This window comes from Oncorhynchus keta, chromosome 15, assembly GCF_023373465.1.
Source record: "Oncorhynchus keta strain PuntledgeMale-10-30-2019 chromosome 15, Oket_V2, whole genome shotgun sequence".
Classification (NCBI taxonomy): domain Eukaryota; kingdom Metazoa; phylum Chordata; class Actinopteri; order Salmoniformes; family Salmonidae; genus Oncorhynchus; species Oncorhynchus keta.
The window spans coordinates 22661831-22675547 of NC_068435.1; the positions used below are offsets into that span (position 1 = coordinate 22661831).

The 13717-nt window shown below is 46.7% G+C and overlaps 1 protein-coding gene across 11 annotated transcripts in view; it reads left to right on the forward strand.

Moving 5' to 3' along the window:
* LOC118395203 (disco-interacting protein 2 homolog C) overlaps positions 1-13717 on the forward strand; it is a 282104-nt gene that overhangs the window by 251827 nt on the left and 16560 nt on the right. For 9 of the 11 annotated variants that reach the window (XM_052463704.1, XM_052463693.1, XM_052463692.1 and 6 more), the window contains 6 exons: positions 512-621; positions 2028-2158; positions 4438-4606; positions 4841-5011; positions 6962-6991; positions 12013-12074. In XM_052463704.1, the coding sequence (XP_052319664.1) occupies positions 512-621; positions 2028-2158; positions 4438-4606; positions 4841-5011; positions 6962-6991; positions 12013-12074 (673 nt within the window). The remainder of the gene's footprint in view (positions 1-511; positions 622-2027; positions 2159-4437; positions 4607-4840; positions 5012-6961; positions 6992-12012; positions 12075-13717) is intronic. The other 2 variants (XM_052463696.1, XM_052463703.1) reach the window with 1 other exon arrangement.

Sequence of the window (13717 nt, forward strand, 5' to 3'; positions counted from 1 at the left end):
TGCCTATTGTCCTGTAGCCCATCCCAGCCTTGTGCAGGTCTACAATTTTATCCCTGATGTCCTTACACAGCTCCCTGGTCTTGGCCATTGTGGAGAGGTTGGAGACTGTTTGATTGAGTGTGTGGAAAGGTGTCTTTGATACAGGTAACAAGTTCAAACAGGTGCAGTTAATACAGGTAATGATTGGAGAACAGGAGGGCTTCTTAAAGAAAAACTAAAACTAACAGGAGCCGGAATTCTTACTGGTTGGTAGGTGATCAAATACTGTCATGGAATAAAATGCAAATTATATATATTTATTTATTTATTTGCTAAACTTTCTAAAAAACAGTTTTGCTTTGTTATTGTGTGTAGATTGAAAAGAATACAACAGTTTAATGAAATTGTTTTTAGAATAAGGCTGAAATGTAACAAAACGTGGAAAAAGTCCAGGGGTTTGAATACTTTCCAAGTGCACTGTATGATGGTATTGGTGATAACAGTGGACTTTTCCTTTCTCTCGCTCTTCTAGATGATTTGCCAAAGAAGAAACCTCCTCTGTTGTACAAGCCCTCCAATCCAGACACACTGGCCTACCTGGACTTCAGTGTGTCCACCACAGGGATGCTAGCAGGAGTGAAGGTAAACCACTTCTAACCAGAATGTGGTTCTCCTATCAGGGAGGCTGATATCTCGAAAAGCATATGAAGTGAAACAGGAACAAGCTGTGTGACGAACACTTTGAACTTGATCATCTGAGTGAAAAGATAGTGATGACATTTCAAAAACATGAAAGCAGTTATTGATCCCAGCCCTCTGCTGTGGATGAAAAGCTGAATCTCACTGTACTGCACAGTGCTCACTCAGAAGGCCTATTCTCCCTGGTGCCACAGATCCAAACCCATACAATGGAAGGTCTTGTTCACAGTTAATCTGGCCTTGTTGAAACCTTTGTCTGTCTGACGAAGCTCAGTAGGAAATCCAGTGAAACAGCATCTTGTGAAAGATTTATATTTTCACTGGTCAATAAGGGAAGATTTGCTATCAGTTCCTCAGTGGACGAAGGCTTAGTGGATTGTCTTCCTGTTTTGTAAGCGGGTATTAATCTTCATCAAGAGGTGATTGTCTATTCTGTTCCTCCCCCTGCTATAAACACATTGAAGAAATAGTGTTTCCTTAGGTGGTGGGGGAGAATTGTTGTGGTGTGTGGGGCTCTCTTATGTAGTTTACTAAAACAAAATAGCCTCGTTGGGATGTTCAGCAATGCTAAATAACAATGTATTTCGTGCTGTACACTAATTACCATAACAAAACCCTGAATCTGGGCCTCTGTGTGAATATATGTTTGCTCCTACCACTGGTCTGGGTCCCAAATAGCACCCTGTTCCCTACTAGTTTTGACCAGAGCACTATATAGGGAATAGGGTGTCATTTGGGATGCAGCTGTGATTGCACTATAACAAGGTCTTAGGCTGGAGTGGAACTACTGTTTAATAATGGGACAATAACAGCTTTATATCGACTAGAGAGGATACACACACACACAGTTCTGACAGCATTAACCCACCGTATATACAGTCGCTTGTGTTGAGTCATTGTTTTGCCATTTAATTCATTCATTCATTAAGATCAAGGATTCAGGCAGTGGTACTCACAGTAGCAGCTCATGAGAATATTTGGATGAATTGTTTTCTGAAATGCGTTTCCTAATTCTCATGCGGTTCAATTGAAACCTATTTAATGAATGACTGAAACACGGTCCTGTTGTGCTTCATTTGTTTACATGGCTATAATTTGCTAAAGCACATGAGATGACAGCATGGGTACAAATGATACCAATATGTAGCCTGTCTTTGTTGGTTTGTGTTGTAGCCAAGTTAGCCAGAGTACCAGTCTGTATGAGCCATCATGCCAGCTCCTTGTCACTGGTTGTCATGTTTGGCTTGACAAGGACAGCGATCGGCTAGGACCCCAACTCTTGCCAAGTAGAATGATAAAACTACATTTGTAACCCGTTTGTGATTGTTCTTGTCTTCCCGACTGTGTAGATGTCTCACACTGCCACCAGTGCCTTCTGCCGTTCTATCAAGCTGCAGTGTGAGCTGTACCCCTCCCGTGAGGTGGCTATCTGTCTGGACCCCTACTGTGGCCTGGGCTTCGTCATCTGGTGCCTTTGCAGGTGAGACAGAGAGAGAGCTGGACCCTCATAACCTCTTCACTCCCCACTCATCACCTCACACACACATCTAGCTCTGCTTTGTCCACGTACACACATACACACGCCCTCCGTCCGTCTCCTTGTGATGATGTATCATTATTCTGCTGTGTTTAGCCTAGCCCTCCGTCCGTCTCCTTGTGATGATGTATCATTATTCTGCTGTGTTTAGCCTAGCCCTCCGTCCGTCTCCTTGTGATGATGTATCATTATTCTGCTGTGTTTAGCCTAGCCCACCGTCCGTCTCCTTGTGATGATGTATCATTATTCTGCTGTGTTTAGCCTAGCCCTCCGTCCGTCTCCTTGTGATGATGTATCATTATTCTGCTGTGTTTAGCCTAGCCCTCCGTCCGTCTCCTTGTGATGATGTATCATTATTCTGCTGTGTTTAGCCTAGCCCGCCGTCCGTCTCCTTGTGATGATGTATCATTATTCTGCTGTGTTTAGCCTAGCCCGCCGTCCGTCTCCTTGTGATGATGTATCATTATTCTGCTGTGTTTAGCCTAGCCCGCCGTCCGTCTCCTTGTGATGATGTATCATTATTCTGCTGTGTTTAGCCTAGCCCGCCATCCGTCTCCTTGTGATGATGTATCATTATTCTGCTGTGTTTAGCCTAGCCCTCCATCCGTCTCCTTGTGATGATGTATCATTATTCTGCTGTGTTTAGCCTAGCCCGCTGTCCGTCTCCTTGTGATGATGTATCATTATTCTGCTGTGTTTAGCCTAGCCCTCCGTCCGTCTCCTTGTGATGATGTATCATTATTCTGCTGTGTTTAGCCTAGCCCTCCGTCCGTCTCCTTGTGATGATGTATCATTATTCTGCTGTGTTTAGCCTAGCCCGCCATCCGTCTCCTTGTGATGATGTATCATTATTCTGCTGTGTTTAGCCTAGCCCACCGTCCGTCTCCTTGTGATGATGTATCATTATTCTGCTGTGTTTAGCCTAGCCCGCTGTCCGTCTCCTTGTGATGATGTATCATTATTCTGCTGTGTTTAGCCTAGCCCGCCGTCCGTCTCCTTGTGATGATGTATCATTATTCTGCTGTGTTTAGCCTAGCCCGCTGTCCGTCTCCTTGTGATGATGTATCATTATTCTGCTGTGTTTAGCCTAGCCCTCCGTCCGTCTCCTTGTGATGATGTATCATTATTCTGCTGTGTTTAGCCTAGCCCTCCGTCCGTCTCCTTGTGATGATGTATCATTATTCTGCTGTGTTTAGCCTAGCCCGCTGTCCATCTCCTTGTGATGATGTATCATTATTCTGCTGTGTTTAGCCTAGCCCGCTGTCCATCTCCTTGTGATGATGTATCATTATTCTGCTGTGTTTAGCCTAGCCCTCCGTCCGTCTCCTTGTGATGATGTATCATTATTCTGCTGTGTTTAGCCTAGCCCTCCGTCCGTCTCCTTGTGATGATGTATCATTATTCTGCTGTGTTTAGCCTAGCCCTCCGTCCGTCTCCTTGTGATGATGTATCATTATTCTGCTGTGTTTAGCCTAGCCCGCTGTCCATCTCCTTGTGATGATGTATCATTATTCTGCTGTGTTTAGCCTAGCCCTCCGTCCGTCTCCTTGTGATGATGTATCATTATTCTGCTGTGTTTAGCCTAGCCCGCCGTCCGTCTCCTTGTGATGATGTATCATTATTCTGCTGTGTTTAGCCTAGCCCACCGTCCGTCTCCTTGTGATGATGTATCAACGCTCTGCTCTGCTTTACTCCACTCTCCACTGGCTCTCTCTATTTGCCTTCCCAATGGAAGCTCTCTCTCTCTCCGGCATGACATCACTCAACTTGTGAAATATTCATTTGGAAATATGATCAGCGGGGGGCTGTCCAAAAACCAGGCCCTTGCTGAAGAACAAAGCTGTTTTATATGGCGGGCGTGTGTTTCAGATTGGGAGAGTTTCTGATTGATGCCAATGCAAAGCTAGCCCTAGTTGTTATATTGTGTATAATGCGCTAGCTGCACTACAGAGGTTGGTTCGGCCTTGATGAAATGGCACTGCCCTGCATTGTAAATGGTGCCACTGAATACATAATGTCTTGAAGTGTGTTGTTTAGATTGGTAGTCGTCGGAAGTACATAATGGCTCATGTCACTGGTGTGAAGAGTAACGTTTTTATGTTGGAACTCTGTTTCCATCTCCTGTGTGTAGTGTGTACTCACTCTGTGTAACCTTTGTGTATTCACTCTGTGTATGTGTATTTGTATGCTCATATTTTCTGTCTCCTGTGTGTACTTTGTAGTGTGTACTCCGGCCACCAGTCCATCCTGATCCCGCCTTCAGAGTTGGAGGTGAACCCTGCTCTGTGGCTGCTGGCTGTCAGCCAATACAAAGTCAGGGACACCTTCTGCTCTTACAGCGTCATGGAGCTGTGCACCAAGGGCCTGGGCCTGCAGACCGAATCCCTCAAGGTAAGTATCCATCCGCCAAATCACCACAACAATGATACTTAGATAAGATCAAATGTTATTGCAATGTGATGATCTGAGAGTAAAACACTTTGTGACAACCTCTAATGTAAAAATATTGATTGACTTATTGATTGATTACAATCTAGTCCATCAGCCCAGACTCATCTTGCCTGGTTAGTTCTGGTTTGATCCAGTTTAATGCATTTTGTTTTGTCCCTCCCCCTTCTCCATCAGTCTCGAGGCCTGGACCTGTCACGGGTCAGGACATGTGTGGTGGTGGCAGAGGAGAGACCCAGGATAGCTCTGACTCAGTCCTTTTCCAAGCTCTTCAAAGACCTGGGCCTCCACCCACGAGCAGTCAGCACCTCGTTCGGCTGCAGAGTCAATCTGGCCGTCTGTCTGCAGGTACAGTCAGTCCCTTCCACCTCTCTGCTCTAGTCCACAAACTCCATGCCCTCTCTGTCCCTCAAAAAGTTATATAAAATGTGCAACTCTTACTTAGCTCAGTATTTGGCAATGAGACTTTGGGTGCTGTCTCTGTCTGTCCCCCACTCTGTTGCCAGTGGAACTTATTCAGATAGACTGAATAAAAAGGCTCTGTGTGCATCCCAGATTTTAATGGATATTATTACCAATGTTTCTACCCACAGTAGACAACATGCTCTTTCATACATGTTAGCCAGTGGGTGTCTATTGTGGCTCTGTTGTAGTCTTGTGTTAGTTGAAAGGCTTGCTACTGTTTCTTGTTGCCCTTCTCTCTGCCTTCAGTATCGTTTGCATAGCCTATTCCTCAGGTTGGAAATGGGTTGTTTTATTTAGAGACGTTGTTAACTCACTAGTTGCATTGTGGTTTATTTGTTTTTTTGGGGTAGGAGAGATTAATCTGATTTAATTTAATGGAGTACAGTCATTAAGTCTGTATTTGTGTGACTTAACCTGGGAAGCAACAGTATTCTCTGTGAGCCTACACGCACACACACACACACACACACACACACACACACACACACACACACACACACACACACACACACACACACACACACACAACCATGCGGTTCTGATGAGAAACATGATACCTTGGAAACACAACACAGGTTATTTTTCCAACAACATAAGTCTTTTCCACATCTGGTCATGATGCAGGCAGAATTGTATTTTTGGGGGGCTTGGGGAATTCCATGTTTCTCTACACTGGCTTCAGTGAGTCCCAAATGGCACCCGATTCCCTACATACACAGAGCCCATAGGGCTCTAGTCAAAAGTAGTGCACTATATAGGGAATGGGGTTCTATTTGGTATGCACGAAGTGGGTTGTACAATAATGCTAGCTGATCTAGCTGAAAATGGGGATGTCTTAGATTTCCTCTGCATCTTGGAGTGTTGAGATTTTCCCAGCAGGTATTTGGCTACAGGCCCTGGGGCCTACAGTAATAATCCTCCTATCAGGGTTTACATGATGAAAAGCCAACATACATAGATATCCTGTACATATCTCACCCTCTCTACTGCTCTGCTTTTCATAAAAACAACAGCAAATTACCAGACACAGCCCAGCGTAGCCCAGCGTATCCCTATTACCTAAATAGTGCATGACTGTGGGCCCTGGTCAAAGGTTGTGCACTATATAGAGAATAGAGTGCCATTTGGGTCGTATCCTATGTCTCTGGAACACCGCTGTCCATAAGCATTGCACATGCTGCTATGTCATGCTTTCATTTTGGGCTGCTCATTCTTTTACATGATTCAACTTATTTTGCAAGCTTTATTATTTAAATAAAATCTAATTGTAAGCATTACTATTCAAATGTCAATGAGATAGTGATAAGTATACCATTTGCACCCGTTTCAGGTCTACATATCTGTTCAATCAACCAATGAAATCTGAATGGATTGATAAAAAGCCCAATCGAGAAGCCTGTTTAAAATGTTTGTTGTATTTAACATAATTATTTAGCATGTATAGATCTTTCCCTTTGAAACTTTATTGTAAATAAGGTATTAGGCTACCTCTGTCTGACACATGCTTCTTAACTTGAGAATACATGGATGTAATCATGTAAATGTAACTTATTGTATTTTAAATGTCCCCAAATGTTCTAACCTAACATTGATCTATTGGCTATTAATAAGCCCAGTTTGTAACATAGTTTCTTATTAGTTAAGACTGCTTCTCAAAAAAAATTGTTTTTCCATTTCTATATTTGACATTTTCGTCCCCCCTCCCCCTGTTATTTTGCATAACCCCACCCACATATCTCATACTTGGTTTTGTCTTCACCCCCTCCCTTCCTCCACCCCCTAATTTCTCCTTCCTACCTCCTCTTCACTCTCCTCCTCCTGCTGCTGCTATAGCCTCACAGGCTGGGGAAGCTTGCTGACCAGGTAGGGGATTTTCATGTTCCCTAATCACCCTCTTCATCAGGTGTTGCAAGCAGGCAGGAGACAGGAGGGATAGGGTGGACAGGGTAGGAGGGACAGGGCAGGGGGGACCGGGTAGGGACCAGGACCAGTAGCATAGCCAGGCACAGCTATGGTCAAGGCTCCTTAGTTGCTTATGAGGGGTCAGGATTTGTAAGAGAAAAACTTTGCTCACAGGGGTTTGATTGAGAGCCTCTCTGTATGGTGATGTTGACTAATTTAATTGTATAGGAAAAGAAAACCGTGGCCATTCTGGGGAGCTATAATAGATTGAGTCCCAAATGGCACCCTATGGCACCATTACTTTTGACCAGGGCACAATGAGCTCTGGTCAAAAGTAGTGCAATATATAGGAAATAGGGTACCATTTGGGATGCAGGCTTTGTTAGCAGCAAGTTGTTCTACTGCAGCGGTAGGCACTACACCAGACCAACTGAGCTAATTTGAATAGTTCAGTGATTGCCTGAATTCAACACACCTGGTCTTCAAAGTTGGTTAAATCAAAAGCATGAAGTGCCGTGGCACTCCAGGACCAGGGTTACCTACTCCTGTTCTCCTGTCTAAAGGTGCCATATGAGACTCTTAGCAAAGCTCTTAGCACTTAGAAAAGGTCAGCTCTTTAATACTACAACTCTGCCGTACAGAAACATTAACCTGTGCAGAGGCAACATGTCAATTGTGGCCTCTAGTTTGGAATAAATACTGCCACAGCTCATTCGGGCTGCTTCTCCTTAGTACACATAAAGGCAGGGTTTCCTAACCCTCTCCTTGGGCCCCCCAATGTTTCACATGTTTGTTTTAACCCTAAACTGTCAAACCTGACTCAATTAGTCAACTAATCATCAAGCCTTTGACTAATTGAATCAGGTGTGTCAGTGTATGGTTAAAACAAACATGTGAAACGTTGAGGGGCCCAAGGAGAGAGTTGGGAAAACCTGCATTAACACCATATGACTCTAGCCCTGTGGGACAATTGTAGTGTAGTACTAGCCCGGTCCAAATCGGTATGTGCTTTAGCCAACTCTTCTAACTAGTGTTGTAGTGCCATGTACACTGAACATAAATATAAACGCAACATGTAAAGTATTGGTGCCATGCTTCATGAGCTGAAATCAAATATCCCAGAAATGTTCCAAATGCACAAAAAGCTTATTTCTCTCAAATGTGTTTACATCCCTGTTAGAGAGCATTTCTCCATTACCAAGATAATCCATCCACCTGACAGGTGTGGCATATCAAGAAGCTGATTAGACAGCACAATCACTACACAGATGCACCTTGTGCTGGGGACAATAAATGGCCACTCTAAAATGTGCAGTTTTGTCACACAACACAATGCCACAGATGTCTCAAGTTTTGAGGGAATGTGCAATTGGAATTCTGACTGCAGGAATGTCCAAACAGAGATGTTACCAGAGAATTGAATGTTAATTTCTCTACTATAAGCATCCTCTAATGTCGTTTTAAAGAATTTGGCAGTATGTCCAACCGGCCTCACAACCGCAGACCACCCATGTCGCGTCATTTGGCCTAGCGGTTTGCTGATGTCAGTGTTGTGAACAGAGGGTTATAGGGTTATGGTATGGGCAGGCATAAGCTACAGACAATGAACACAATTGCATTTTATTGATGGTAGTTTGAATGCACAGAGATACCGTGGCGTGATCCTGAGGCCCATTGTCGTGCCATTCATCAGTCACCATCACCTCATGTTTCAGCGTGATAATGCACGGCCCCTGTAACTCAGTAAAACCTTTGAAATTGTTGCATGTTGCGTTTATATTTTTGTTCAGTATAGTTGGCTAAAGCACATCTGGACAAGTTTAGTAGTAGTATGATTGCAGTATTTGCTATATAATAAGTATTTTAGTATTGTCCTACATTAGTAGGACTGGGTATAGTTTGGAGTGACTGTAGTGACTTTTGGTGTGACTATTATTTGAGTGACTACCGTACTGCTTTATGATGATGCCTTGTGCTCTGGGCTGAGTCAGTATCTAGCATGTGTAGCTCTATGGCTGGCTGTCTATGGCTGGGCTGAATCAGTCTAGCATGTGCAGCTCTATGGTTGTCTCTGCTATGGTGGTGGGTGTTGGGTGGTGATGCTTCCTCTGCCGAAGCCTTGGCCACACTATTAATACATGCTACTGAATCACAGGTGTAAATGCAATCTGCCTGGGGAGGAGAGGGGAGTGGATTGAGGATAGGTCTGGTCCAGTGCGTTGAGGAAGGCTCAGCATCAGCAAGCTGTACGTAATGCCTTGGACCAGAGCTAGGCGGGGGAGGGCTGGGGAAAAGTGGAATCAAGGAAATGCAATTGAGATTCTTCTTGTTTTCTCTTTATTCTTCCAATTAGTTATTTAGTTGTTCCCTAACCTATAAGATAGAAATATGCTATTGCTATCACACACACACACTACTGTTCAAGTTGGTGCCTATGTGGCTGTAATGTATGTTGACATCAGGTTGTTTTTTCTACTGTGGGTTTTCTACTGTGGTGTTGGTTTCTCAAGTCTGGGCAGTCAAGCCTCTACAGAACTATCAGATTTCAAAGCCTTCTACGGCTCATGTATTTGAAGTGTCATTCAGACATGATTCAGTATATCACCATGCCCACCTCCACTCTATGCACTTACTCCTTCCATATGGCTATGTATTCTCTTCTCCTCCCTCAGTGGATTTCACACCTCCCTCCCCTCCCTCCCTAACTCCCTCCCTCCCCTCCCTCCCTCCCTCCCCTCCCCTCCCTAACTCCCTCCCTCCCTCCCCTCCCTCCCTCCCTCTCCCTCCCTCCCTCCCTCCCTCCCTCCCTCCCTAACTCCCTCCCTCCCTCCCTCCCTCTCCCTCCCTCCCTCCCTAACTTCCTCCCTCCCTCCCTCCCTCCCTAACCCCCTCCCTCCCTCCCTCCCTCCCTTCCTCCCTCCCTCCCTCCCTCCCTCCCTCCCCCGAACTCCCTCCCTCCCTCCCTCTCCTCCCCGAACTCCCTGCCTCCCTCCCTCCCTCCCTAACTCCCTCCCGAACTCCCTCCCTCCCTCCCGAACTCCCTCCCTCCCTAACTCCCTCCCTGCCTCCCTCCCGCCTCCCTCCCTGCCTCCCTCCCTCTCCTCCCTCCCTCCCCTCCCTGCCTCCCTCCCGAACTCCCTCCCTCCCTAACTCCCTCCCTCCCTCCTCCCTCCCGAACTCCCTCCCTCCCTAACTCCCTCCCTCCCTCCCTCCCTCCCTCCCTCCCTCCCTCCCTCCCTCCCTCCCTCCCTCCCTCCCTCCCTCCCTCCCTCCCTAACTCCCCCCTCCCCCCCTCCCTCCCTCCCTTCCTCCCCTCCCTCCCTCCCTCCCTCCCTCCATAACTCCCTCCCTCCCTCCATAACTCCCTCCCTCCCTAACTCCCTCCCTCCCTCCCTAACTCCCTCCCTCCCTACCTCCCTCCCTAACTCCCTCCCTCCCTCCCTCCCTAACTCCCTCCCTCCCTCCCTCCCTAACTCCCTCCCTCCCTCCCTAACTCCCTCCCTAACTCCCTCCCTAACTCCCTCCCTCCCTCCCTAACTCCCTCCCTCCCTCCCTCCCTCCCTAACTCCCTCCCTAACTCCCTAACTCCCTCCCTCCCTCCCTCCCTCCCTCCCTCCCTCCCCCACCCCCTCCCTCCCTCCCTCCCTCCCTCCCTCCCTCCCTCCCTCCCTCCCTCCCTCCCTCCCTAACTCCCTCCCTCCCTAACTCCCTCCCTCCCTAACTCACTCCCTCCCTCCCTCCCTAACTCCCTCCCTCCCTCCCTAACTCCCTCCCTCCCTAACTCCCTCCCTAACTCCCTCCCTCCCTCCCTCCCTAACTCCCTCCCTCCCTAACTCCCTCCCTCCCTAACTCCCTCCCTCCCTAACTCCCTCCCTCCCTAACTCCCTCCCTCCCTAACTCCCTCCCTCCCTAACTCCCTCCCTCCCTAACTCCCTCCCTAACTCCCTCCCTAACTCCCTCCCTAACTCCCTCCCTAACTCCCTCCCTAACTCCCTCCCTAACTCCCTCCCTAACTCCCTCCCTAACTCCCCTCCCTAACTCCCTCCCTCCCCCTAACTCCCTCCCTAACTCCCTCCCTAACTCCCTCCCTCCCCCTCCCTCCCTAACTCCCTCCCTCCCTCCCTCCCCAACTCCCTCCCTCCCTCCCTCCCTAACTCCCTCCCTCCCTAACTCCCTCCCTCCCCCCTCCCCTCCCTCCCTCCCTAACTCCCTCCCTCCCTCCCTAACTCCCTCCCTCCCTCCCTCCCTCCCTCCCTCCCCTAACTCCCTCCCCTAACTCCCTCCCTCCCTCCCCTCCCTCCCTAACTCCCTCCCCTCCCTCCCTCCCTCCCTAACTCCCTCCTACCCCTCCCTCCCTCCCTAACTCCCTCCCTAACTCCCTCCCCCCTCCCTCCCTAACTCCCTCCCTCCCTCCCTCCCTCCCTCCCCCCCCTAACTCCCTCCCTCCCCTCCCTCCCTCCCTCCCTCCCTCCCTCCCTCCCCTCCCTCCCTAACTCCCTCCCTCCCCTCCCTCCCTAACTCCCTCCCTCCCTCCCCTCCCCTCCCTCCCTCCCTCCCTCCCTACCTTTCCTCTTTATTTTTTTGTTTAGTTTTGTGGTTTCCTTCTGTTTGCATGATGTGGATCATACTGGATATGACCTCTGACTGTTTTGTGATGCACTTTGTCATTTTACTTCTGCTCTGTCCTGTTCTTTTGCTTGAGTTTTAATGCCTTCATGCTTCTTCATCGTTGTCTTCCACCACCGTGATCTCAGTTTGAGTGTTGTAGCTAGTAGCCCAGTATGAATCTTTTGTAGAATAGTTTCTTCATTGTATTGTTTGTTGGACTTGTCTCAAAGCTCCCATTCGCAACCAGTGTGAACTGTAGGCTTTTCGTTGACCACTAACATGCTAGTAGCATCTAATAGTACTGTGTTAGTGGTAATGTAGTGTAACAGACATCTTAGCTCGGACACTAACCCTGGCATGTTGTCATTCTGCAGGGTACTTCAGGACCAGACCCAACTACTGTGTATGTGGACATGAGGGCACTGAGGCACGACAGGTAAGGACATGCTCCTATCAGAACATCCATGTTTAACTGTGTTATCATCAATTATTAAAATACTTGGCTATGGTTGAAGTCGGAAGTTTACATACACTTAGGTTGGAGTCATTAAAACTCGTTTTTCAATCACTCCACAAATTTCTAGTTTTGGAAAGTCGGTTAGGTCATGGCTTTAGAAGCGTCTGATGGGCTAAATGACATCATTTGAGTCAATTGGAGGTGTGCCTATGGATGTATTTCAAGGCCTACCTTCAAACTCAGTGCCTCTTTGCTTGACATCGTGGGAAAATCAAAAGAAATCAGACAAGACCTCAGAAAAAAAATAATTGTAGACCTCCACGAGTCTGGTTCATCCTTGGGAGCAATTTCCAAACGCCTGAAGGTACCATGTTCATCTGTACAAACAATAGTACGCAAGTATAAACACCATGGGACCACGCAGTGAAGATGCTGAAGGAAACGGGTACAAAAGAATCTATATCCACAGTAAAACAAGTCCTATATCGACATAACCTGAAAGGCCGCTCGGCAAGGAAGAAGCCACTGCTCCAAAACCGTCATAAAAAAAGCCAGACTACGGTTTGCAACTGCACAAAGATGGTACTTTTTGGAGAAATGTCCTCTGGTCTGATGAAACAAAAATAGAACTGTTTGGCCATAATGACCATCGTTATGTTTGGAGGAAAACGGGGGAGGCTTGCAAGCCGAAGAACACCATCCCAACTGTGAAGCACGGGGGTGACAGCTTAATGTTGTGGGGGTGCTTTGCTGCATGAAGGACTGGTGCACTTCACAAAATAGATGGCATCATGAAGACGGAAAATTATGTGGATATTTTGAAGTAACATCTTCAGTCAGGAAGTTAAAGCCTGGTTGCAAATGGGTCTTCCAGATGGACAATGACCCCAAGCATACTTCCAAAGTTGTGGCAAAATGGATTAAGGACAACAAAGACAAGGTATTGGAGTGGCCATCACAAAGCCCTGACCTCAATCCCATAGAAAATGTGTAGGTAGAACTGAAAAAGCGTGTGCAGGCAAGGAGGCCTACAAACCTGACTCAGTTACACCAGCTCTGTCAGGAGGAATGGGCCAAAATTCAGCTTGTGGAAGGCTACCTGAAATGTTTGACCCAAGTTAAATAATTTAAAGGCAATGCTACCAAATACTAATTGAGTGTATGTATACTTCTGACCCACTGGGAATGTGATGAAAGAAATAAAAGCTGAAATAAATCATTCTCTCTACTATTATTCTGACATTTCACATTCTTAAAATAAAGTGGTGATCCTAAATGACCTAAGACAGGCCATTTTTACTTGGGAATTTTGCTAAGATTAAATGTCAGGAATTGTGAAAAATTTAGTTGAAATGTATTTGGCTTAGGTGTATGTAAACTTCTGACTTCAACTGTATATAGTAAATCCAGTTGGTGGTGCATTTTCCATAGTATATAATCCGTCAGTTGCCTAAATATGATAAATAGAAGCTCTTCAGAATCATAAGTATGGCATCTATGCCAATTACATTTTGCTCACAAACAAGAACAATATCTTAGACCATGCTGACTTGACATTGAAGACCCAGTACCTCTGCAGGGTCCATTTACATTCGAGTAGTTTCACTGCATTGTGTGCATAA